Source organism: Melospiza melodia, chromosome 27, assembly GCF_035770615.1.
Source record: "Melospiza melodia melodia isolate bMelMel2 chromosome 27, bMelMel2.pri, whole genome shotgun sequence".
Taxonomy (NCBI): Eukaryota; Metazoa; Chordata; class Aves; order Passeriformes; family Passerellidae; genus Melospiza; species Melospiza melodia.
The window spans coordinates 10176214-10200524 of NC_086220.1; the positions used below are offsets into that span (position 1 = coordinate 10176214).

Consider the following 24311-nt stretch of genomic DNA (forward strand, 5'->3'; position numbering starts at 1 on the left):
GCTGGGCAGGGCAGGCAGGGCTGGCACCTGCCCCTGGCTGGCTTTAAAAGCTGCTTTGATGAGGTGGTTTCACAACAAGTGTCTAAATAGGTCTAGAAAACAAAGTGTAAATTTTTTCCCCCAACTCTGCAAGGGAAAAAAATAAATTGTAGTTCCAGCTTTCTGCAGCCTCTGCTGGCCACAGCTTCCCCAGGGCTGGGGACAGCAGAATTTAATGAATTTTTGAACATAATTGCTGCTCTTTGGGTCCAAAAGTTTTGCTGGGAATAGGAGGTGTTTCAGCATCACCTCAGGGTCTGTGGCTGTGCTGGCCCTGATCCCTTGGTGAGTTTATTCTACTTATGCTGATGAAATCCATTTTTTCTTCTTTATTTTTTTTAAGTAAAATAATGTGTTTTAAACAAAACATGTGCCAGAGACCTTGGCTTCCCCTCAATCTTCTTGAAGGCTGGAGTCTGTTAAAGCATCATCTGTATGTGCTGAAGATGCACTAAGACTTATGTTGCAGAGTTGCTCAGATTGCTGAGCAGATGGGCTCCAACATGTCTTATTTTTGCCAGCCCTGGCCCTGTTTTGACAACAGTGCCTTATTTTTTGTGTTGTGGGATTTTTAGTGGCATAAACACTCCTGTTTTTGCTACCAGTGCCTCAAAAAGGAAGGTGCTTCTCAAGCACTCTTCTGAAATGCAGTTCAAAGCAGCTCCTGTGGTTGGGAGGGAGGGCTCTGTATTTACCTGGGCCTCCCTACCCTTATTGATTGCAGATGCTGATACCTGTGACAAGCACCAGCCTTTGTGGTTCTCTCCCGTGTGGCTCCCGTGAGTCTGGAGCTGCAGTCCTTGTTCCATGATCCCAGAAAGCTCCTTTCCCTTGCTCAGGAGTCCCTGCCAACCGTGTGCCCTCTGTTTCAGGGGGAAGGTGTCGTGCAGGAAATCAACATCACCCACCATGTGAAGGAGGGCTCTGAGAAGGCTGATCCCTCACAGTTTGAGCTCCTGAAGGTGCTGGGACAGGGCTCTTTTGGCAAGGTGAGATCACTTCTTCCTATGTGCCATGCCAGGCAAATTATTCTGGTGACGAAAGGAACCATCCCCAATAAACCCACTTTCCTGACTCCCAGGAATGTTCCTGGGCATGTTCCTCCCTTCTCAGAACTGCTGCTGTGTGCCCCAGGCTGGGTTTGGCCCCTGTTTACGGTCCAGTTTCCTTTCTGTGAAGGAGGAAGGAAGTAGCCTGTAGCTCTTATCTATTTCAATAATCCAGGTCTCACAGACCATCTGCTGACACATTAAATCAGTTTGCTGTCAGTCAGTTACCAGCTGACAGTGGGGGCTTGGACAGGACTGCTGCCTGAGAAAATGCAGCAGAGGTTTTGTAGAATCAGAGAATAGCTGGAAAAGACTTCTGGGATCATCCAATCCAACCAGTAGCACTGCCAAGCCCACTACTTGCAGGTGGTGTCCTTTTGATGCTGCCTAAAACCAGGTAGAATGAGACATCAGGGAAGGGTAGGAGATAAAAATCCAGAGGATGCAAGACCTGAATAACAAGGAGTTGATCTGACTGACAAACCAGGAGGCTTTAGTGGTAAAGTGAAGCATCAGTGCCTCCAATCACAGCTCCCAGGCATCAGCCCCAGCCCCACAAGAACTGCAGGAGTCAGGAGGTGTGGAAGGCTGGAAAGGAGGAAAGTGCAACATGACACTGGGGGGTGAGAGGAGTCCACACACAGCACTTTCCTGGAAACCCCATGGGAAAGCTTGAGCTTCTTAGGGACACTCTGGGGTTTGCCACTTTGGAAAGCATCCAGCTCCTACTGCCAGTGTTTAGTACTTGGTGAATGTGGTGTTTTCCTGCCTCAGGTTTTCTTGGTGAGAAAAATAACTCCCCCAGACACCAACCACCTCTATGCCATGAAAGTGCTGAAGAAGGCGACACTGAAAGGTAGGAAGGAGACTCCTGCTGCAGTGCTCTGACCCTCTGTGACTTACAGAGCACTGGGGAAATGTCACTGCTGGCCTGGGGTGGGCTGGGTGAAACAGAAGCATCTTTTTCCCAGCAAAACATCCTCCTTTTCTTTCCTCTGTTTAAGAGCATCATGACGGAGGTGGGAAACACCTGGCTCAAGCAGCCTGGTGCTCAAGGCTGGGAGGGGGCAGGACACTTGCCAGGGCCCATTTCTGAGTCTGAGCTGTTCCTCTCTTCCCACAGTGCGGGACCGACTGAGGACAAAGATAGAAAGGGACATCCTGGCTGATGTCAACCATCCCTTTGTGGTGAAACTCCACTACGGTGAGTGGAGCTCCCTGGGGTGCTGGGAGAGGGGCTGCAGCTCCAGCAGACTCTGGCTGCCTTTCAACACAATCCCCTGAACAGAAATTCTTTTCTGGAAGGATCTGTGGTCCCACTGCCTGCTCCAGCTAAGGCTGCTTTTACTGCCTAGGGTTAGGGTTATGCCTAGGGTTCTGAAAACCACAAAGCCCAGAGCCCCAGGCACACTGCAGCTGCAAAAGGCATCCCAAGGGGAACACAGAACTGCCACAATATGGCTTCATCCACAGCTTTTTCCCTGGAATCAGCCTTAGCCCAAGGATGCTTTCACTGCCTAGGGTTAGGGTTACTGGGGAGCTGAGCATGGACTGGGAGTGGAGGTTTAAACATCAAATCCCTGGGATTAGAACATTAAGCCATGAGAAACTGAGAAAGTAGAGCTAACTAGCTGAGCTGGAGTTCTGCATTGTTAGTGCCCTGACTCTGGGGAAGGCAAGGACAGCTTTGTTGCTGTAAGGTGACCAGCACCTCTCCTGGGAAAATAGCCCTTTCCGGAGGGCATCACTGGTGGAAAGGGAACCAGACCCCCATAAAATGAGGATTTTCTGCAGTGCCAGAGTGCTGTGGGGAGCTCCCATTTCAGCAGCAGGGACAGGCCATCTCCTTTACCCCATCAGCCCTACCTGCATTTGACCCAGGAACCACGCAGGGCATGTGCCCAGCTGGAGCCACTGGGATTTAAGTGATTAATGTAACACCACGGAAAACTCCCTCAGTGCAGGGCTCTGATTCCTGCTCTGGCTTGTGTTTCAGCATTCCAGACAGAGGGGAAGCTGTACCTCATCTTGGATTTCCTCAGAGGAGGTGACCTTTTCACTCGGCTTTCCAAAGAGGTGGGTATGCTCTGGCATCTCGGTGGGCTGCTGTGGCTCAGCTCCTCTCTGCTCAGGGCCTGGAGAAGTAACTGACCCTTGCAGTCCTTGAGAGGATGAAAGCTGCCTCCAGCCTGCTGCTAGTCCAGAGCTGGCACCAGGAGAGGGTGTGGTGGGAGCCCTGTGGTCCAGCAGAAGAGCAGCAGCAGCACAGGTGGCAGATCCACCCCTGCAACAGCTTCAGATGAGCATCTCCTAAAGAACAAGAATGAAAAAAAGGTCATTTTTGATTAGAGTTAAGGAAGAAATTGTTCCCTGTGAGGGTGGGCAGGCCCTGGCACAGGGTGCCCAGAGCAGCTGTGGATCCCTGGCAGTGTCCAAGGCCAGGCTGGACAGGGTTTGGAGCAGCCTGGGACAGTGGGAGGTGTGCCTGCCATGGCAGGGTGGCACTGGATCCATTAAGGTCCATTCATGATCCAAGCCATGAGCAGTGGGTGAAGTCTGGAAAATTTAGAAAGGGCAGGAGGGAGCAACATGGATGTGGAAGGTCTTGCCTGGGTGCAGGGGAGCTGCTGGCATTGTAAGCCAGCACCTCTCTGCTTTGTCCCCCTGCCTGCAGGTCATGTTCACTGAGGAGGATGTGAAGTTCTACCTGGCAGAGCTGGCACTGGGACTCGACCACTTGCACAGCCTGGGGATCATCTACAGGGACCTCAAGCCAGAGAAGTACGTGTGGCCAGCTGAGGCAGGATCCCAGCCCTGCATCCAGCCCAGCCTGGAGTCAGGGAACAGCTCCCACCTTCCAGAGGGGCTGGAAGGTGCCCTGGGGCTGGACACGTGGGAGGTGCTGGTGCCAATCCAAGGCTGCTGCTCCTCGGATCAGTGATTCCAGCCGGCAGCTGTGTGTGCCACAGGCTGAGCAGAGATCCATGGCAGTCCCCAGGCTCCAGCTTTAGGCAGCTGGGAGCCTTCAGAGGGAGAAGGGACCAGGTGGGCTCTGCAGAGCCCACTCCAGCTTGGTTATCCTTGCCTGGGGTTTGTGGAGGTCAGAGGGAGGTACCTCTGGGGCCTTTGGTTTGCTATGAAGCCGAGGGTGTGGAGAGGAGGGAGCTGCTCCTGGTCCCACTCCTGTCTTGGTGGTGGAGCTTAAAGCACAGGGAGAAGGGACAGGTAACTTTGGATTCTGGGAGCCAAAGGATGATCTCAGACCATCCCTTGCTGTGCTTGTTCTCACTAGCCCTTACATAGACAGTAACAACTTGTTTTTCTATTCCTGCTGCAGCATCCTCTTGGATGAAGAGGGGCACATCAAACTCACAGGTAAGGGGCTCCACTGAGCCTTGGGCTCCAGCAAGGCTGGTTCCTGAAAAACAGAGCTGCTTGAAATGTGTGGAGCAGTGTGCTGACAGCTTTCTCTTGTGCAGATTTTGGTTTGAGCAAGGAGGCCATAGACCACGAGAAGAAAGCCTACTCGTTCTGTGGGACCGTGGAGTACATGGCCCCGGAGGTGGTCAATCGCCAGGGCCACTCGCACAGTGCTGACTGGTGGTCCTATGGGGTCCTCATGGTGGGTACCCTGCCGGGACTGGCAATGCCAGCTGCCCCTGCCCTGGGACACCAGACACGGCTCTGCGTGTCCTGCTGACCCCTAAAGAGCCCTAAGGGGCTGTCCAGGCCTCCAGCCAGGAGCGCTGGTCCCTCGAGGCTGCTGTGCCGGGGGGTGCTGGGCTGTGAGGGGGCTGTGGCGTGTGTGGGATGCAGGGGGCTCTCTGTGGGGTGTGTGAGGGTGTCCGTGTCCACCCCAGCGCCGGGCCCGCGCTGTCAGTGCAGATCTGGTGCCACCGTCTGGCAGCTGCAGGATCCCAGGGCTCCGGCAGGAGCAGGCGCTGGCCTGGACACGTTCCCAGGCAAACCCTGAGAGCCAAGCTGCTGCTGGGAACTCGCCGTGCCTGTGAGCCCTGTCAGAGCCAGCCTTGGGACCCCTCACAAGCAGGAAGGGGCAGTGGGACCTGTGCAACCCTGAGCCTTGCGCAGATATGACCTCCCTTCTTCTCTTTCCCTCCCAGTTTGAAATGCTCACAGGGGCACTGCCCTTCCAGGGGAAGGACCGTAAGGAGACGATGACCCTCATCCTCAAGTAAGAGTTTGTCCCTCCTGTCTGCACAGTAGGGGTGTTGCAAGTGGGGGCTCTTGAAATTCTGTGGTGTTATTTGGCAAGTGGTGCCATATCAGCCATCCATTTAAAGGGTGCAGTGTAAATGCCAGAGAGATGATTGGGCATTTTAAGGGTGGAGGTGGTGTAGATGCCTTGTGGCTTTTCTTCAAACCTGCAGCTGATTGCATAACTTCCTCCCCAGAGCGAAACTGGGCATGCCACAGTTCCTGAGCGCTGAGGCTCAGAGTCTCCTGCGAGCCCTTTTCAAAAGGAATCCAGCCAACAGATTAGGTAAGACCAGGTTTTTTGGTTTCTGAGGTTCTCTGTGACACCTGGCTGTGCTGCCTCCCTGGCTGTGCCCTTGGCCTTGTTGGGGGTTCAGTACAACATGACCCGTGGTGGCTTTTGCAGGGTCTGGGCCAGATGGGGCAGAGGAGATCAAGCGCCACCCTTTCTACTCCACCATCGACTGGAACGTGAGTATCAGAAAGAGCAAATTTCTGCACCACTCAGCAACAGTAACACAGTTCTAGCAGCAGGAATACAACAGTCCTGATGCTTGGCCAGCTATGGGAGAGCCACTAACCGCTGTCCCCATCCATTCCAATAACCCTTTCCAAAACCAAAATTCTCTGTCTCATACATGGGCTACCTGTCACCTCCCTGAGCTGTAGCAAAATGCTAAGACACAGAGTTCCACAAAATCTCTTCCTGGCCCTCATTCCTCACCAGCCTTTGCATCCTTTGGGAGAAGGTGCCTGTGGGAGCACTTCCAAGCTGTTTTTGCAGCTGTTTTTTGGGTTTTGTGTGTTTTGCAGAAGCTGTATCGCAGGGAAATCAAACCCCCTTTCAAGCCTGCAGTGGGCCAGCCAGATGATACCTTTTATTTTGACACAGAGTTCACATCACGGACACCAAAAGGTTTGTATGACTTGAGGCAAAGCCCAGCTTTCCTGTGAGATGTCACTCTGTGACTTCACACCAGGGAGTATCCAGCACCAGCAGGATAAGGTTTCTGCACAGGGAAGGTTTAGGTTGGATATCAGGGAAATTTCTTGTCCCAAAAGGGTTGTCAGTCCCTGGCACAGGCTGCCCAGGGCAGTGGTGGAGTCACCATCCCTGCAGGGGTTTAAAAGTCATGTGAATGTGGCACTTGGGGACATTGGCAGTGCTGGGGGAATTGTTGGACTCACTGATCTTAGAGAGCCTTCCCAAGCTGGACAATTCCATGATTCTCTGTGGGATGTTAGGGGTAAACTCCATGCTGCTGGTGTGGATCCTGTCTGAAATAAATTACAGTAGCTCCTGGGAGCAAAGGGGAGGCTTCTGCTCCTCAGGCCCTTCTCGAGCTGTCTCTCCCACTGCAGATTCCCCAGGTGTGCCCCCGAGTGCAGGGGCCCATCAGCTCTTCCGAGGCTTCAGTTTCGTGGCAACCGGGTTAATGGAGGATGGCAAAGTCCACCCTCCCCAGCCTGCCCTGCATTCAGTTGTGCAGGTAAGCAATGGGGCAGAGGAACAGCTCTTTGGAGGTGCAGGGATGCTCCAGGTCTGCAGGGCCTCTGCACTACCTGGAGCCTGAGGCAGTTCTCTTTGGAGTTCTTGCCTTCTGTTCTTTCATCACCACTGACTGCCACACTGTGCACAGGCTGTCAGGGCAGTGTGGGGCTGTGGCTTTCCTGTCCCCAGGTGGATGTGTGCTGGCAGGGGGTCTGTAATGCCTGTGGGTTGGGCAGCCAAAGGCAAAGGCACCGTGCTTGGTGCAGGCAGCGTTGGCCCACTGACCTATATCTGCCTTGTTCTCCTCTCCTCCTGCTCCCCGGCGGGAGGAGAAGCTGTGAGATGTAGCAGACAGTCTGACAGCTCTCTCTGTGCTGCATTAACTCATCATGTTGCACAAACCCTTCCCTGAACCTGTCCTGTGTGCCCTGGCAGCAGCTGCACGGCAAGAACGTCCAGTTCAGCGATGGGTACGTGGTGAAGGAGGCCATCGGCGTCGGCTCCTACTCCGTCTGCAAACGCTGCATCCACAAGGCCACCAACATGGAGTACGCGGTCAAGGTCCGGGACTTAAGTATTTGTAGAGCTAAAGAGATGAGGGAACAGAGTGGATATGGTACAGGAGCTCTGCAAGGCTCCAAACTCAGCTCGTGTGCTTTGTCCTGGCCCCTTCCCCATCTGGGGTGGCTGCAGTGTGTCCCTACTCTTGCAGGTGATTGACAAGAGCAAGCGAGACCCTTCTGAGGAGATTGAGATCCTGCTGCGGTACGGGCAGCACCCAAACATCATCACCCTGAAAGATGTGAGTGTGGCTTGGGAGACTTCCCCATGCTTTGGTTTAGGAAGGGCAGGCTGGTGGGAGCAGAGTTCAGCCCCAGCAGGGGCAGCCCAGCGACCCAGCTCAACATGTTGCTGTTTCTCTGTCACAAGATGCCCACCAGAGGGTGCTGGGCATTGCCCAGGCTCCCCAGGGAATGGGCACAGCCCTGAGGCTGCCAGAGCTCCAGAAGCTCTTGGACAGCACTGCCAGTGATGCCCAGGGTGGGATTGTTGGGGCAGGGCCAGGAGCTGGATCAGTGATCCCTGTGGCACCCTTCCAGGTTGGGATATTACATGATTCTGGGGTGGGGAAGCATCCCCAAAGCCACCTCTGCTGATTCCTGTCTGCTCCTTGGCGATGGGAGTACAAAAAGGAAGCTGTGGAAGCACATTTTGGTCACCCCACCCATGTTTTCTTTGGCAGGTGTACGATGATGGCAAGTACGTGTACCTGGTGACCGACCTCATGAGGGGAGGAGAGCTGCTGGATAAAATCCTCAGACAGAAATTCTTCTCGGAGAGAGAAGCCAGTTCAGTCCTGCACATGATCTGTAAAACAGTGGAGTATCTGCATTCCCAAGGGGTGAGTGTGGTATTGACTGGTTTCCTGGAAGCTCCCTGGCATTACACTGTGCTCCCTCTCCTCCCAGGAGTAACACTGCCCATCATGACAATTATTTCTTGCTGGTGTTGCCCTCTTGGCAAAGCAGATGTGGGGCGAGGGCAGGGGATGAGTGACCTCAGGCAGCTTTCAGACCTTTATTTTTGTGGGGTATGAGCACAGCCCTTTCTTGGCTCCACAGGTGGTCCACAGGGACCTGAAGCCCAGCAATATCCTCTACGTGGATAAATCAGGGAACCCTGAGAGCATCCGAATCTGTGACTTTGGCTTTGCCAAGCAGCTCAGGGCTGAGAACGGGCTCCTCATGACCCCCTGTTACACAGCAAACTTCGTGGCACCCGAGGTGAGCACCCTACTGACCTGAGACCCTCCAGCAGTCCCCTTGTCCCTCCCCTAACCTGTGCTCCCACCTGGCAGGGTCTGCCCTGTTCCCATCTCCATCCCGCCTTGGAAGAGGCAATTACAGAAATAACACTTGTAGTAATGAATCTATTTTGAATCCTGATATTTTAGTCCCAGACTTTGCTGTTCTGTCCAGCTCTGGAAGCTTTGCATATGGACTGCACCCAGGTCAAGCCCCTCTTCTGAAATGAGCTCAATGACAGGAAGCAAACACACTTTTTTTCCCTTTGCTTGTTCAGGTCCTGAAACGCCAAGGCTACGATGAGGGCTGTGACATCTGGAGCCTGGGGGTCCTGCTGTACACGATGCTGGCAGGGTAAGGCAGTGGCTGGGGCTGTGACCCCTGTCCAGGTGTGCTCTGTGGGGACAGCTGTGCCTCTCCTCCTGCCTGGGTCAGTAAGCCAGGGCTCTCTCCTCTCTCCCCAGCTGCACTCCCTTTGCAAATGGTCCCAGTGACACTCCAGAAGAGATCCTGACACGGATAGGAGGAGGGAAGTTCTCCATCAGTGGGGGCAATTGGGACACTATTTCTGACATGGCCAAGGTAGGGTTTGATATTTGTTGGGGTTGGGGTTGCTGTGAGGCAAATATAGAGCGGGTTGGGGAGGGAGCACACAAGAGAGAGAAGAAAACCAGCACTGCAGCTTCTACCCTACACAAGTTCCTCACAGCAGCTTTGTTTTAGCTCTGGCTGTGATATTTGCATGGAAAACCAACCTTGTGCTTGACCCATGTGGGGTTTGCTCTGTGTTCTACCCCCTAGGCCTGCCAAAAACATATTTCATACAAAAAGACATTGATGCCTGGGCACTTTAAACTTGGCCTTTGCATTTAAATCCTAATCTGGGGGTGTACACAGGTGGGGTTTTTTGCATTTAAATTATGAAATCTTCTAAAGTCTGACTTTCCAAATGATGCCTGTAGGATCTGGTATCAAAGATGCTCCACGTAGATCCTCACCAGCGTCTCACAGCCAAGCAGGTCCTGCAGCATCCTTGGATAACCCAGAAGGACAGTTTACCCCAGAGCCAGCTCAATCACCAGGACATTCAGCTTGTAAAGGTACAGAATCTGGAGTGGGAAAGCAGGAGGGAAGTTTGGAGAGGTGTGAGCCAGGGCAGGCAGTACAGACAAGCAGGGGTTTTGGGGAGGAAAGAAAGGGGAGATTCTTTAATGAAACAAGAAAGATGCTTCTGGCTTTCTTTGTGGATGTGGCTGCTCTGGTCCCATCTTGTAAACCATGAGTCTGAAGTAGTTCTCCTGCGCCTCTCCAGGGCGCCATGGCTGCCACGTACTCGGCGCTGAACAGCTCCAAGCCAAGCCCTCAGCTGAAGCCCATCGAATCCTCCATCCTGGCACAGAGGCGGGTGAAGAAGCTCCCCTCCACCACCCTGTGAGGCCCCACAGCGCAGGAACAGCCCAGATTTTGCACACCTACAGAAGAGGGGGACAGAGGACGGGCAGGGTCTGCACAGGGGCTCCCCTGGGAACTTGCTCTCAAGAGGCCAAGTGCCTTCCTGCTCCTGAAAGACTGGGTCCTCCTCATGTGGACTGATCTTTGCTGAAGAACTTCACTGTAAAACTTTTTTGATGTGTAAATTGTCGATTTATAAAGAAATCCATCTGTGTATATGAGAACTAGAATGTATAACTGATGTCAAGTGGCACTAAAAAGCAGCTCTGATTCACCCTTCCCTGTGTAGGACCAGGTATTTGTTGTTACTACAGCATTTCTTGGAACTGATGCTCTCCAGCTCCACAGCAGCTGGAAGACTGTGTCACACTTGGGGTTTAGGCTTTGGGGTTTTTCCTCCCTCAAACCTTTGGATGCATTTCCCAAAGCCAGCCCTGCAGCCCTCCCAGCCAGCAGCACTCGTGTCCATGAAGGACCTCCCTCCCTTCTAAGTCCTGTGTGTTTGTTCCATGTAAAGTGGATTTTGCAGCCTCTGTTCTCCCTCTCTCCCGTGCTCCCCCAGCCCAGCCAGCAGCTCAGATCTCTGAACAAAACCCACCACGTTTTTTCCAAGCCCTCCTGCAGATGCTCAGCAGGCCAGGACACCTCCTAGATCTGGCTCATTCCTTCCCTCTGCTCTCCTATCTCCATGCTCTCCCATCACTGCCGAGTTTGTCACCTGTGCAGGGAGGGTGACGACAGAACCTCCTCCCTGGCAAACCTTTGGGCTGGCTCTGGCTGCTGCTTTTACTATGTGGGGTTTTCCTTCCCCTCAGTAGGAACCTCTGAACATCTGAAACCTTTATTTTTTAATTTAACTTTGTTCTCCAGCCGTGACTCAGGGTTTCTTTCTGACTTGTACAATAAATGTGTCATTCAGGGCCCGTCCTGTGACTGACTGTGAGCTGCAGAACCAGCGACCCCCGGCCTTCCCCGGGCATCTCTGCCCTTCCCAGGTTGTTCCTCCGTGCTCTGCAGGGACAGTGCTCCTTGGCTGCCTTCTGGAAAAGCTACACAGCTTTTTACCAGGCCCTGAAAGCCAGCAGTGCTGCTTAGGGCAGCCTCTCGTGCTACCTTCTCTCAGTGGGAGGTGACCAGAACCAGTCCTGGAATGAGGCAAGAACCAACAGGAATGGGAAATTCTTACTCAGGACACTTCTGTGCTTGTAGAAACCAACACTTGGAGACAAACTGCTAGGAATAAATAGCCACCCCAGTCTGACCTGCAAGGAACTGCCAGAGCTCCATGGTTCCATGGTGGCAGTTCCTGGGAGCAGCAGGATTGCTACAAGGGCTGCAAACAGAGCTCAAGGATGTGACTGGAGCAAGCAAAGGTTCTCATGTCAACTTCTGCTACTTTTAGCTGATCGTGTCACAAGAGAGGAAACTTGGTTTTTTGTTCAGTCCTAGCTGACTTTAAAACGGAGAATTCCATAAAAATAATTATGTGAGATGCACAGTGCTCTTCTCCTGTACCGTCATCCAAGTAGGTCCTGTGAGCAGCCAGTGAGAAGCTGAAATAGTCACAATTTCTTTCTCTCTGTATTCCAAGTGCAGCCTGAGTGTCCAGTGCTTCTGAGAGGAGGAGGCCAGCCCCAGTCCACAGTGGATCTTACTGGTATTGCCACCAACCCCAGCAGACAGGAATTTAATATTTTGCTGAGATTTGGGGAGGGAGAGACTTCACCACCCAAAATGCCTTCCTTAAAAATACTTGTGGCATGATGTTCCCTACACCTCCACAGTGACTCTTGTGCCAGTGCTGTGCAAATGGTAGGTGCAACCTGCAACCAATGCAATAATCATTTTTTCTGCAGCTGGGCTCAGTCCCTTTGGGTGTTGCAGGAACCTCCACAGATTTTCAGAATATTTCCTACATTGTATTTCAAGGGAAGGTCTGGGGTGGTGGATGGGTTGGATGCCAACCCACTATGGGTGGGTGGGGTTCAGTGCTCTTAAACCCTGGGGTTTAGGAGGTCTTAAACCAAATACTTGTCCTGGTTTGGGGGATAGCTGGTTATTTGTATGAGACTGCAAATGTTTTCAAACATCAGTCAGGAAAAACATTACAGCCCTTGCTGAATCCTCCCTGTGATGTGCTGGTGTGAGGCCAGTTGGGGACAACTCAGGGGTGTGGGGACAAGCAGGTGCAGATCAGTGTGGGCAGGGGGAGAGCAGCCTTCAGCTGCTGCAGGTTCTGCCGGGCCATGAGATGATACCTGGGGTGTCAGACCCCAAAACCAGGAGCATCAAACCCCTCTGCCACCCTCGGGTCTCCTATCTGAAGAACTTTGTGCTTGATGCAGCTGGAGCTTCTGAAACCCTCATCCCCTTGGAGAACAGAGAGAACAAGAAGGGCTACACCTTCCTCTCCGGGGGCTTTTAACCATGTTATTCTGAGTTATCCATAAGTAAAATAAGCCTTGATTTTTAGTTCCAGATCAACCAAGTGCTGTTACTTTTTTAATTGCAGTGCTCAATAAAATTGGACTTGTCAATTTTCTGTATATGAGAGCTGTATTTGTGACGGGTTAGGCTCTCTCCTTCCTTTTCCACTTTGGTCCTGCCCTTTGCCAAAGTACTGTTGTCATATTAACTGAAATTGCATTATTTGAGGTGAAAGTTGGTTATCTAATGCCTACTGGGAGGGTGAGAGACCAAGTGATTTGCTCTTGCAGGAGTTTGGAGTCGTTCAGCTGTAACTTGGGAGAAAGAGGATACAGAGTATATCACAAATTGTCTTGGTTTTAAAAGAGGCAAAAATTGATTTAACTTCCATACATAAGGACATCTTTACAAGGAAAGCTATTTCTGTTAGTTCAGGTATTTAATGGTGGATTTGATCTTTAAGCTTTTGTCCTGAATAGGTCTGAAAGAAAGCTCAAGGGAGCAGAAATCCCGGAATCCAGCCTCAAACTGCTGAGTCTACCTGGAAATAACCTCTGCAGAAAAAAACATATTGATCCACAGTCAAGGAGCATGAAAATAATGTTGAACAGCTCTATATAATACTGTTTCTGTATAACACAGGTTAAATTTCCCTATTTTGGGGCATAAATCAGCCATTTTTCTGTTGCAGGGGCTCACCCAGCTGAGAAGATGTTTCTCTTCTTTCCCATGTGTAGCTGTGCCTTTCCCTTGCTGACCTCTGTCAAATTCACCAGGGCATCAATGAATGTCTTTTGGCCTGGGAAATATTCCCATCAAGATTCAGTTTAAAACTGAAGGCCAGTAGCTTTCCCAGCAATCATCTTCTCTTTCTTTTTCATAGTGAAACTTCACTGAGCAACTGATCTGTGGTTTTAACTTTTACACTTTAATGCAAATCCCTCTCCAATTCCCACCTCTGAGTTACTCCATGTAATTCTTTTTTCAGCATCTCTAGGCACTGGTGGATGGTGAACCGTGCAGCTGGAGGCCTCCTGGGTGCCACCACCTCCTCGTGGTGGCCACGGCCGCTTCCCAAGGCCGCGGGAGGCTTCGGAAGTACTCGGTGACTGCGAGTGAGTTCCACGGGATGTGGGGTGGATGCTGCGCTTTCATGGAATATTCAACAATTTAATCCCTCTTTCAAGGCAAAGAAAACATTTAAAATATTTCAAGGTCTTCTTTCGGCAGTACATGGGGGCTCTGAATAAAACCTTCACTCACGCCGGGGAAGCCGCAGGTCCGCTGCCACTCCATTCCTTGCCTCTGGTTATTAAAACATCAAGCTGTCTTAGTGCCTCGGCTCAGCCTCCCTCCCTTTGTGTGCCACTGAACACCTGCCATTAATACTAATTCGACTCCGGAGGGAAACTCCCTTTCAGATATGCTTGTCTGAAAATAAATTGACATGTAAAAGGTCTCTTTTGTCGAAGTGCAGGGAAAGTGCCGGGGTGAGGAGCCGGCTGCTCACAAAAGGAGCCACTGACTTTAAATGATGTGTGGAGGGGTGAGAAATGCGAGAGGTGGGGGTGATGCTGTAACTGGGCTGATGGGATCACACTGGAGAAGAATCCCAGTGCTGCAACCTCTGATTGGTGTTAGATTTTGAGGTTTTGGGTGGTTTTTATCTAAACCCCTGCTTGTCTCAAGGTGAATGGCCAAGAACCCCTTTGGAGAAAAGTCTTTTTGTTTTAGAAAAAATTGTTATTATAAATATCTGCAAACAAAACTAAGAGCAGTAGTTGTGAGCCTTTCAATTTAAACGTGTAATGAGCTCCTGGGTTCTGTTGTTTTTCCTGGGACAAAAGTTTGTATCTCTTTCAATTAGGAAGCAGCAGAAGAATCCTTGGTTAGAGTGTTTATTCTGTCCCACAGGCAGCAGTGTGAGCCAGAAAAAGGTCAATATTTTTATTTTTAATGGGAAGAATTATTTGCTTTGAGCTCCTCATATCCCAGGGCGACCATGGTTCTCTCTTATGAAAACATTTTTAAGTCAGTTCTTCGGGCCAAGCTTTGGAGAGAGTGACACTGCTTGAAATTTGTGTTGGTGCTGAAACGACAGCCTCATGGCTGGGAATGAAAACTGAAGTGTTGTGGACCTGACATTCGGCTGCTGCTCACTGGGATTCTTCTTCCTCTAGCAAAGAAATAATTCACTTCATAATGAAGATCAAGTCAAAATATGTTCAGGGCTTGAAATAAGAAAAAAAAAAATAATTGTGGCAATTACAGAAACATTCCAGATTTGCTGGTGTCGTGCCTGGTTCATCAAACAAGCTCTCAGTGCTGCTGAGCTCCAATGCCATCTTCCTTTTAAACAGCAGATGGTGTTAGAAACCTGTAACAGGTGGAAGCTCTCCAGTTTTATGTGAGAGATCAGAAGTAGCAGCAATTCTGCTTCCCACGGGGTAGTTCCTTCCTGAGCTGAACAGCAAGCTGACCCTTTGCTTGGCGAGTTCTTACAGAGGGGAAAACTTCTGAATTACACATATTCATATGAAAGAAAGTGATTCCGATTTCACTTACTCTGGTTATAATAAAAGGAACCTGGTGATGGCCTCCATAACCCTCTGCTAGCAGCTCGAAAAGAGAGATTTAGTCGGGGAAATGGGCTCTGTTTGCTGGTATGCCTTAAAATCCGGCTCCAATCTGCCAGATCTGTTGGTTCCTTGTCTACAACAGCACTTCGCATGCTTAAAGTGTTTTATAAACATTTAATTACCACAGCTTTTGACTCAAAGCCAGGAATCTCTCATTCATCTGCTACTTGCAAGGGCTGTAAAAATGATATTCAAATCATAGAATTACAGGAAGGGCTGAGTTCAAACCCCAGCTAAAGCAAGCTGCATTGCTGGGATCCGCGAGCGCCGCTCGTCCACAGGGCCACGTTTCCAAAGGGAGCGACTCCAGCAGTGGAAATGGAAACGTGGCTTGGAATGCAGAGAGATCTGAGGGGCTGTCAGTACCCCAGGACACGGAGCTGCATTTTAATCATGTTAGGGAAACGAGATGCTAAATTCTGTCAGCTGGTGTGCTATGAACTTCTGAGGCAGGCGGGGAGTGTGGTTCTGTCTAGACCAGAGCCCTGTTTGATCCCCCAGCCCTGGCGTATTTGTTAAAAGTCGCTTTTTTCCCACCCACCAAACCACTTGGAATTTTAACGTCTGCTCCACCCCAACTCCCAGCTCTGTTTCTTAAAAGGGGAAGCCCCCAGGAGTCGTGGGGTTTGTGACACCAAATGGAGGCAGCAACTAAAGATAAAGAACTTGTGTATGGGATTAATAATTTCTATCCGACCATCTGCCTCTTTCACCAGCTCCCTCTCCTGAAGAGCACATTGTACCTGCAGAATTGGGTGTGCAGGAATAGAAATCATTTACTTTCCATGAAAATTGTCCAGAGCAGATGTGGCTGCCCCATCCCTGGAGGTGTCCACGGCCAGGTTGGACAGGGTTTGGATCAGCCTGGGATGGTGGCAGGTGTCCCTGCCCATGGCAGGAGGTGGGACTGAGTGGGCTTTAAGGTCCTTCCCATCCAAATCCTTGTGGGATTCAATAAAAAAAGAGCTTTGGGTGGCTCTGTGTCTTTTGGTGGATCCACACAATCAATCACTGATGGGCAGGGCAGGGAACCCAGAGAAGCTGTTCCTCTACAAGCAGACCCTGATCTTACTGGCTTTAGAAGAAACTATCAAGGAGAAAACCTCCATCTGCACCTGCTGACCCCTCCAACCTTCACCGCCGTTCTGAAGGCAGACTGTGAGCCCCTTTAATAAGCTGCTGGCAATCAGCCCCTTTTTAATGAGACAGATCCCCAGTTTCAAGGCCCTGGATCACTCAGTGCTCACTTTCTGCTCTGTGAATTGTGAGCACACCACAAGCAGTCACTCTCAAAGTAATCCCGGAGTCCCTTTTCCTGCCCTGTTTAAAGACAGGGTAGGGAGTCCTGTGATGTTTCATTAAAGCTGGCTTTTCTCCTTGTGGCAGAGCAGATTTAATCAGACCTGCCTCCTAGTTCCAGCTGCTGGGTTGGAGCGCTCTGATCTGTGCACTGGGTGCACGTCTAATTATGGAGGCAATTCCCATGGATACCGAGAAGAATTGCCTGTGCTGGCAAAAAATTATCCCAGCTGGGAAAATGGGGAAGGAGAATGTGTTGAAATATTCGGAAAGAGATCTCAAAAGTTTCTGGAAATGTAAATGAAAAACATTTCTGGTTTTTACACCACAATGTGCAAATCTTGATTATTTTAAAACTAAGATATGGGTTGGTTTGTAAGACATTATTGCAAATTGCTGTTCTGTCGTGCTACTGGAGGATTCACCAGCAGCACAAAACTGTATTCCCCCCCTCCTTGTTACCTGCATCCACTTGGGAATGCTTTCCCACCTTCGCTTCTCACCTGTGCAGCAGCAGAAGTGTGTTTGGAGAAAATGTCGGACAGTTTGTTTCCATCAGGGCACACCCTGGGCGAGGCAGAGCGAGGGCTGGTAATTCTGGTTCCTTCTGCAGTGCCGGGTGGGACCTGGGCGAGTTCCTCCTCTTTGTGCCTCATCCTTCTGAAATGTATGAATTTAAATAACTTATTTCTGTATATATTAGTGCTTAAAAGGTCTGTTAAAGACAAAAGTGCACTCCCTGGTCAAAAGAGAGGGGGAAATACCTGGGTAAGCACTGCTCAGATGTGGAAAATTAAACAAATATGATTTTAAATGATTTTGTAATTGTTCAGCTGCAAGGCTTCATGTTCAAACTGCATGGGAAAAACCCAATTTCTTAATTTAACTACACAAATTCAAACGTCTTTTTGAGGGTGATTTTTTCCTTTGGGTTTGTTTGGAGATTTTTAGGAACATTCTAATCAACTCCATAATGGTTGCAACTTGTGTTTATTTTACTAATTTCTCTCCAGCAGGGGCTCAGACACTTTCCATGATGTTGCTGGCTAATGTAAACACACAGAATAAGGAAAGCTGTGGTACTATTAGGGTGTATTTCCATCTCTTTCTCATCCAGGGCACCTGCTCCCCTTCCCCTCCCCTCCTCCCAGTCTTCCCAGCTGTCTGTCTGTCTCATTTATGTCAATTAGAGATTCAATGCTGCCTGATTTAATTGGCCTGACTTTCTCCTCTAACAGAAACCCGAGCGCAGGCCGGGCAGGCAGCAGCTCCTCTGCTCTCCGCTGGGGCTGGAGCCAGGAGGGCCGGGGCTTGTTTGCAGCACAGAGCACAATAACCTGTTTGTTACCCTGGCCAGGGAGAGCTTGCTGACCTCCTAACGGGGATGGGACCTGGCAATGATGTCATTGGAAAGCTTGGGGGGATTTCAGAGTGCTCCAGGAATTTGTGCGACCAGTCCCTCGCTGTGGGTTGGCTTTTAGGGGAGAGCTGGAGATCCGTGGAATTGTCCAAGGCCAGGGTGGACAGGGCTTAAAGCAACCTGGGACGGTGGAAGGTGTCTCTGCCCATGGCAGGGAGTAGAACAAGATGAGCTTTAGTTCCTTCCAAGCCAAATCAGCCTTTCTAGGATTCTATGATTTGCTGTGTTGCCTCCTGCCAGGAGGTGACTCGGTGTGCCCTGAGGTCAGAGAGCGACAAAACTTCCCCAGGCTCATCCTTCTGCTGGGGCTTAACCACGAGTGAGGCTGACCAAAACCCAGCTTTTCCAGAGTTTACGTGAGGGCCTGACCCTGTGCCCCTCTGGGCAGCAAACCTCAAAGCAAACCAGCCCTGACAAAATCTCTGCCACCCCTCCGCTCCCCCTCCCACAGCCCAATCCCAGGAAGCAGCTCTGACCTACTTCTCGGCTCCTCGCTCACGTCTCCCTCACAAATTACACAGCCGTCCCTCCCTCCCGACAGAAACGCGAGTTTCCCAAGGAGCTGGCCCGCGGAGGCGTCAATATTGAACAGCAACAGTACCATCTAGTGACTTGGGCTTCCCGGGAGCATCACTTAGCCGGGAAGAGCGAATCTGTGAATTAGGGAGGCCAAGAAGGTCCCAGATTTGCAAACGAGATCCCATCTCTCGGTTCATTTGGATTAAGGAAACAAATCGTGCTATCTTCCAACAGTCTCGGGATATTTTATCAGAGAGCTGTGCGATGTTTCCTGGGGAGCCGGTCCCGTTTCCAGCCTCCTGACTCTCCGCTGAACCCGGCCCTGCCCCACGCTCCCTCTGCTGGCAACCAGCTCCTCGATTTCACACGTTCCCAGCTCCTCGCACACCCACTCGCCCCCACAGCACCAAATCCCGGCAAAGGCATCAGAGGAAATTGCGGGCTGTGGTGAGTTCTCACTCCCGATAAATGTGCACGTTCTCGCTCTGACGACCCACTAGTGAAATCCTGAATTGGATGCGTGAAATAAATAGATACAATTCAATTTAATCAATCAAAAAAAGGCTCAAACCCAAGCGTAAAGGGCCTGCTCTGCACAGATCTGAAATTACACACTCGGCAGCTGAAGGGAGGAAATCAAATTAGAGCATTTCTTTCCCCATCAAAGGACATTAGTCCCGATCCAGGTCCATTATGCTCACGGTGCGCAGTTATCCCTGTCAGCATCCCGGCTGACCGAGGCACCGTGTGGCAGTACCGGGTTAGTGACAGGCTATGGCACGTTCTGTGTTTGAGGTGACAACTTTTCCCAGCTGTCCTGCAGCACACATGTCCACATCACCTCCTTCCCAGAGTCAGATGTGCAAAATGCACCGAGCTGGGGAGAGGTGACACAAAAGCCACACCATAGAACCTCAGAGCTCAAACACGCTGTGAAATGCCATCGGTACCACAGAAGAAATTGCTTTGCTGGCTAATCAAACACATCCCCTCCTTGCTGCCAATAGCTCAGCACTGCCCTGAGTCCACTCAGCCTTGCTTGTGGGCTGATGAGTGCCTGACAATTTTCTGGTCTCAAATTAAACAGAAAACTAAATTAGCAAATTAATTGTTTGCCATGTTTTTCCTTAGTCCCCATCAGCTGCCTCAGGTCCTGCAGCCAATCCAGAGGCCCTCTCCGCAGTTCCCAGTAGAAGGTGGAGCCCTGCACTGGGTCCTGCTATCTACCAAGTGTCAGTCACGTTAATTTTAAATTACTTTTGTACAGCTTGGTGTCAAAACGATTAAAGCATGAAAAGAAAAACTGAACTAGAGGGAGGAAAGAGGGGGGAGAGAGAGAATATGAATAATTTACCTTGCATTTACAGCAAGGACACTTGGATTTCCTTAATTCTTCAACTCTGAGAAGCCTGAAACTTCTGTTTCTTCAACTGTCACCTGCTTGGGACGGTACCCAAGGGTGTGCTCTGGATCACAGACCACCAGAACCACAGAGTGCTTTGGGTGGGAAGGGACCTTAAAGCCCATCCCATCCCACCCCCTGCCATGGCAGGGACACCTTCCACTGTCCCAGGCTGCTCCAAGCCCCGACCAGCCTGGCCTTGGACACTTCCAGGGATCCAGGGGCAGCCACAGCTGCTCTGGGCACTCTGTGCCAGGGCCTCACCACCTTCTGAGTAAGGAATTTCTTCCTAATGAGGATCCTACAAGGACCTGGGATCTAGTTATCACCTCATTCGTGGTCTACAGGGAAGTGATAACTGCTCGCAGCACAGTGAGGGGATTTCACCTCAGTTTCTTTCCAGGAAAGGCTTTTTTCCACACTGTATTCCCAGGCTGCTGCAATCACCGACAGGGACAAACCCACCCACCCACGTACAGACCTTTTCTCCCCTTCCCAGTGCTCCACTCCCAACTGGGTTTACTCCATGACTCGCACGTACTGTGCTAGATAATTACATACTCAGAAAATACAGAAATGCCTAATCAGATACAGCCTTAAATGCGCAAGAATTAGGGTTGTAGGATTGCGGCGTAGCATCCCTGGAGCTCTCTGCATCTGGCTCACACAACCAGCCCACGTGCACTGTGAAAATGTTGGGTTTGGGGCACAGACTGCTTTTATCTCCCTTATTAACTCCATCCATGAATTCTTTGTCTTGCCAGCTACTGAATGGTGTCATCAGTGGTCTTTGAAATACCATTCTAAATCTGTTGAGGCCAGGAGAACAGCAAAAAGATTTGTAAGAGGGCACAGCACCAGAAAATGTGAATCAAGTTCAGCCACTTCTGTTGATATTTATGCTGTATCTGGCTTCTACATCAATGCATCTTCCATTCATTAAAAAGGGTATAAATATTAGGAATTATTGTGTCATGAGGGATGTGCAATGGAGTGCTTTGGTAGACGATCACTAACAGGGTGACAGAGCTGTTTGGGAAATGAAAGAGGCTCAAGCCCCCAGTGTAATGTATCCTGCAGGATGTGTGTGGGCTTGAACTGATTTGTCAAAAGCAAAGAAAACAATTTTACTAATGGGCGTTTGATGAAAAATGAGCACAATGCCTTGGAAATTTCATTGCTGTCTTGTGCTCTCGCTCTGTGGCAGCCATGGAGAGGAGACACCTCTATCTTTTACCTGCATTTTACTCCTTTGGCCTTAGGACTAACTCAGCCTTGCCGGATGCCATACAGGTCATGTGGAGGGCTGAGGAGTGTGTTTGAAACACCCTCCTCCTCCAAAAGCACCTGCCTGACTCCTCCAGCATGTTTGCTTTGGCTGGATAATCTCCCTGGAATCTCCAGCTCACTGTGTGGGAGCTGTGACTGGGCAGCAGTGTTGCTGGGGCTTCCACTTGAGCACAGAGGCACAGGAGGGATTCTCTCCTTAACAGAGGGATTCCCTCCACATAACTACGTTTCCTCTGCCTCTGATTCACAACTATACTGTTTAAATTATTTTCCCTTCCCTTCCCATTTAGGAAACTCCTGTAAACTTCCCTCATGCTCTGCCAGAGACCTGGCAGAAGGCTGGGAAGCCGAAAAGCAGGGTCTCCTGCACTGCCTTTCAGTGATATTTCAGTGACACTGCTTCAAATGCAGCGAGTCCCAAGTACTCTGGGCCCATAAACACAGCTTTTCCTGGTTAAAATGTGCTCAGCTTCATAAAACTAACACCTTTTTACTGGATTCTACTCTTCTGGATTCAGTAGAATGTCTGCTTAGGATTGAGTTACTTGAATAACTTTAAAAATACCAAATGTTGTCAGCCAGAATGTTAAAAAGGCAGGTATAAATACTGCCCTGGATCTAGTAATCACTTAAAGCACAACTACAAACCAAGCAGCACTGCCCTTCCACCTGGCACTGGGGAGCCAACACAACTGGGAGGCCGGACAGGGATTTGTATTGGATCTGTTATCAAAAAATCACTCCCAACTGCAAAATCTTTATGTAGCAGTCATTAAATGGCTCCAAATTCTAAACAGTATGCCAGGCAGGCAATTAACATCATTAACTGAACAAAATGAATCCAGAATAATTAATTTGGACTTAATTGCAGGACCCAAGATGTATCTTTACCTTTTGCAGCCGCTCTGAGGATCCTGGTGTTGAGCACATTGTCCCTCACAGTTTCTGGGAATCTGGAAACAATCCACCTCAGCTCAAATTTTTTGAAGGAGTTGTTTTAATTTACTCCTGAGAAAGCTGCCTGTGTGTAAAGTCACTGATCTGCTGATGAGTAATCGGGGAGCTTTTGTGTTTTAATATTTTGATATTTAAGGGAAGCAGTGTGAGGCTGACAGAATAAATCTATGTATTTACAAGCTGTTCTGCACTGACTGGGGTACAAAGAGCAAAGGAATAAAAGTTCAACAAAGAGCACATAACTAAAAGATTTTAACACAGCTCATCTTTAACTGAGCGGTGCTGGAGGAGTCTAATGCCAAGAGATGATTCTTGGTCCAAGAGCTGGAGGCTGCCCTTTCCAGTAGACCCTGAACTACGGAATTTAGAGCTAAAACCCAAGGAGACAGGAGTTCAAAGAGATGCTCCCCCCTCAATTTACATTTGGGGTTTAGGTTTGTAAATGAAGCCACATAGGGATTTAGGAATGGTGTTAAGGAAATGGATAGGACAGGTGCTGGGCATCTAAAATCAGGAAATTTCTATGGAAATACTTGGCTGCTAACAGGATTTACGGGTATCTCCGTGTTCTAATGGACCTTTCTCTTCCACATAATTTCATTACATGTTGCCTGCCTTTCCTGTGTAGTCCCAGCATCCACGAAACTTGTAGATTCAGTAGAGGTAGGGGCTTTGGGCATCAAAGAGTTGCATTGTAACACCAGAAAGGATCAACAGCTCCACATTTAAAGGGTGGCAAACTGGAAACCAGCAGAGCTGGACAAGAGCTGGTACAAGGCACCGATCTGGAGAAGGCAGAGGAAGTGAGAGGCCTTTAACTGCAGGGCAGGATCACCCCAGCCCATATCTAATGAACCACACGGTATTTACTGCCCGTGTTTGTGTATCACAGGCATTTATCAGCACACTCGCTCTACTCTCCTGTTTTTTCCACTTTTTTTCTTTTTTTTTCTTTTCTGTGGCTTACATGTGTTAGGCATTTGAACTGTTGTTTCATTAAATAATTCAAGTATTGAACTGCAGACCCCAAAACCCTCTTGGGCTTGAAGATATTCTTCAGCCTAGTCTAACGGGAAGGAGTTTTACCTCTACTTAAGTTGTCTAGAAGTGAGGAGAACAGGAGTACGTCCACACGTGGGAAAAAGGATAACTCAGTGCATCCAGAGCCAGGAAGAGTTGGACTCGGTGATCTCGGAGGTCTTTTCCAACCTAAGTGATTCCGTGGAAGCACCACAGGTGCGCGAATTGGCCCGGATTCCTCCGTTTTTTCACTCCGGCAATGTCAGCCCTTCGCCAGCCTCGGAGGCGGCCGGGCTCCCCCGCAGCCTCGGCAGGCAGAGGGCAGCAAAGGAGCCTTTTCACGTTTTCCTTTTTTTTTTTTTTTTTTTTTTCTTTTTTTTTTTTTTTTTTGTTCTCAGCCCGTTGCAGTCGGAGCTTTCCAGCCCGATTGTGCTAAAACGCTTCTGTACCAGCGTTTTGCATTTACCAGCCCGGCCTCCCCTCCCCCGCACCACCTCAGCCCGCTCCCAGGCCTCCGGATCCAGAGATCGCCCCCATCCCCAAGAACTCGGGGGGAAAGGGGCTCTTTTTGGGGGATCACTTCCCCCTGTCCCCTGGCCATGCCGGGCTCTCTTTTCCCCCACGCCGTTGCGTTCCCCCGCTCCCCAGCGCTCAGTTTTGGGGGTAGAGAGGCGCTGCTCCCAGCTTGTGAGGAAAAAAATGGGGGTCTTTCCTCCACACCCCGGGATGTGAGGGGAAAGGGGGAGTCTGCTCTTCCAGACCCCAGGCTGTGAGGGGAAAGGGGGAGTCTGCTCTTCCAGACCCCAGGTTGTGAGGGGAAAGGGGGAGTCTGCTCTTCCAGACCCCAGGTTGTGAGGGGGAAAAGGGGGAGTCTGCTCTTCCAGACCCCAGGTTGTGAGGGGAAAGGGGGAGTCTGCTCTTCCAGACCCCAGGTTGTGAGGGGGAAAAGGGGGAGTCTGCTCTTCCAGACCCCAGGTTGTGAGGGGAAAGGGGGAGTCTGCTCTTCCAGACCCCAGGTTGTGAGGGGGAAAAGGGGAGTCTGCTCTTCCAGACCCCAGGTTGTGAGTGGAAAAGAGGAGTCTGTCCTTTCACCCTCCAGATTGTGAGGGGAAAAACAGTTCAGCCCCCACCACCCCTCACGGCGGTTACGAGGGAGTTTATCCCTTACTTCTCCCTGTTCCATCTGAACAGGAAGAGGGGGTAAGTATCGGTCTGAGGGGTGTCAGCGGGTTCGGGGGGTGTCCGGGCACGGGGAGGGGGCTGTGCCCTGCCCCCCCTCCCATTCC

At 50.4% G+C, this 24311-nt stretch overlaps 1 protein-coding gene and 1 long non-coding RNA gene across 4 annotated transcripts in view; one reads left to right on the forward strand and one right to left on the reverse strand.

Moving 5' to 3' along the window:
• Window positions 1–12598, forward strand: part of RPS6KA1 (ribosomal protein S6 kinase A1) — a 32885-nt gene extending 20287 nt beyond the window's left edge. For 2 of the 3 annotated variants that reach the window (XM_063177644.1, XM_063177646.1), the window contains 20 exons: window positions 912–1028; window positions 1863–1944; window positions 2212–2292; window positions 3085–3164; window positions 3763–3869; window positions 4426–4463; window positions 4568–4710; window positions 5210–5280; window positions 5501–5589; window positions 5710–5774; window positions 6117–6219; window positions 6666–6793; window positions 7231–7356; window positions 7508–7597; window positions 8039–8197; window positions 8418–8579; window positions 8878–8954; window positions 9065–9182; window positions 9563–9700; window positions 9913–12598. In XM_063177644.1, the coding sequence (XP_063033714.1) occupies window positions 912–1028; window positions 1863–1944; window positions 2212–2292; window positions 3085–3164; window positions 3763–3869; window positions 4426–4463; window positions 4568–4710; window positions 5210–5280; window positions 5501–5589; window positions 5710–5774; window positions 6117–6219; window positions 6666–6793; window positions 7231–7356; window positions 7508–7597; window positions 8039–8197; window positions 8418–8579; window positions 8878–8954; window positions 9065–9182; window positions 9563–9700; window positions 9913–10035 (2097 nt within the window). In that variant the 3' untranslated portion in view covers window positions 10036–12598. The remainder of the gene's footprint in view (window positions 1–911; window positions 1029–1862; window positions 1945–2211; window positions 2293–3084; window positions 3165–3762; window positions 3870–4425; window positions 4464–4567; window positions 4711–5209; window positions 5281–5500; window positions 5590–5709; window positions 5775–6116; window positions 6220–6665; window positions 6794–7230; window positions 7357–7507; window positions 7598–8038; window positions 8198–8417; window positions 8580–8877; window positions 8955–9064; window positions 9183–9562; window positions 9701–9912) is intronic. The other variant, XM_063177645.1, reaches the window with a different exon arrangement.
• A 1814-nt stretch (window positions 12599–14412) lies between these two features.
• Window positions 14413–23318, reverse strand: LOC134430109 (uncharacterized). Its single transcript, XR_010030736.1, has 3 exons — window positions 23092–23318; window positions 16921–17077; window positions 14413–14710 (listed from the first exon to the last, which is right to left on the reverse strand). It is a non-coding gene; the product is annotated as an uncharacterized LOC134430109 (long non-coding RNA).
• Window positions 23319–24311: the final 993 nt, after the last annotated feature.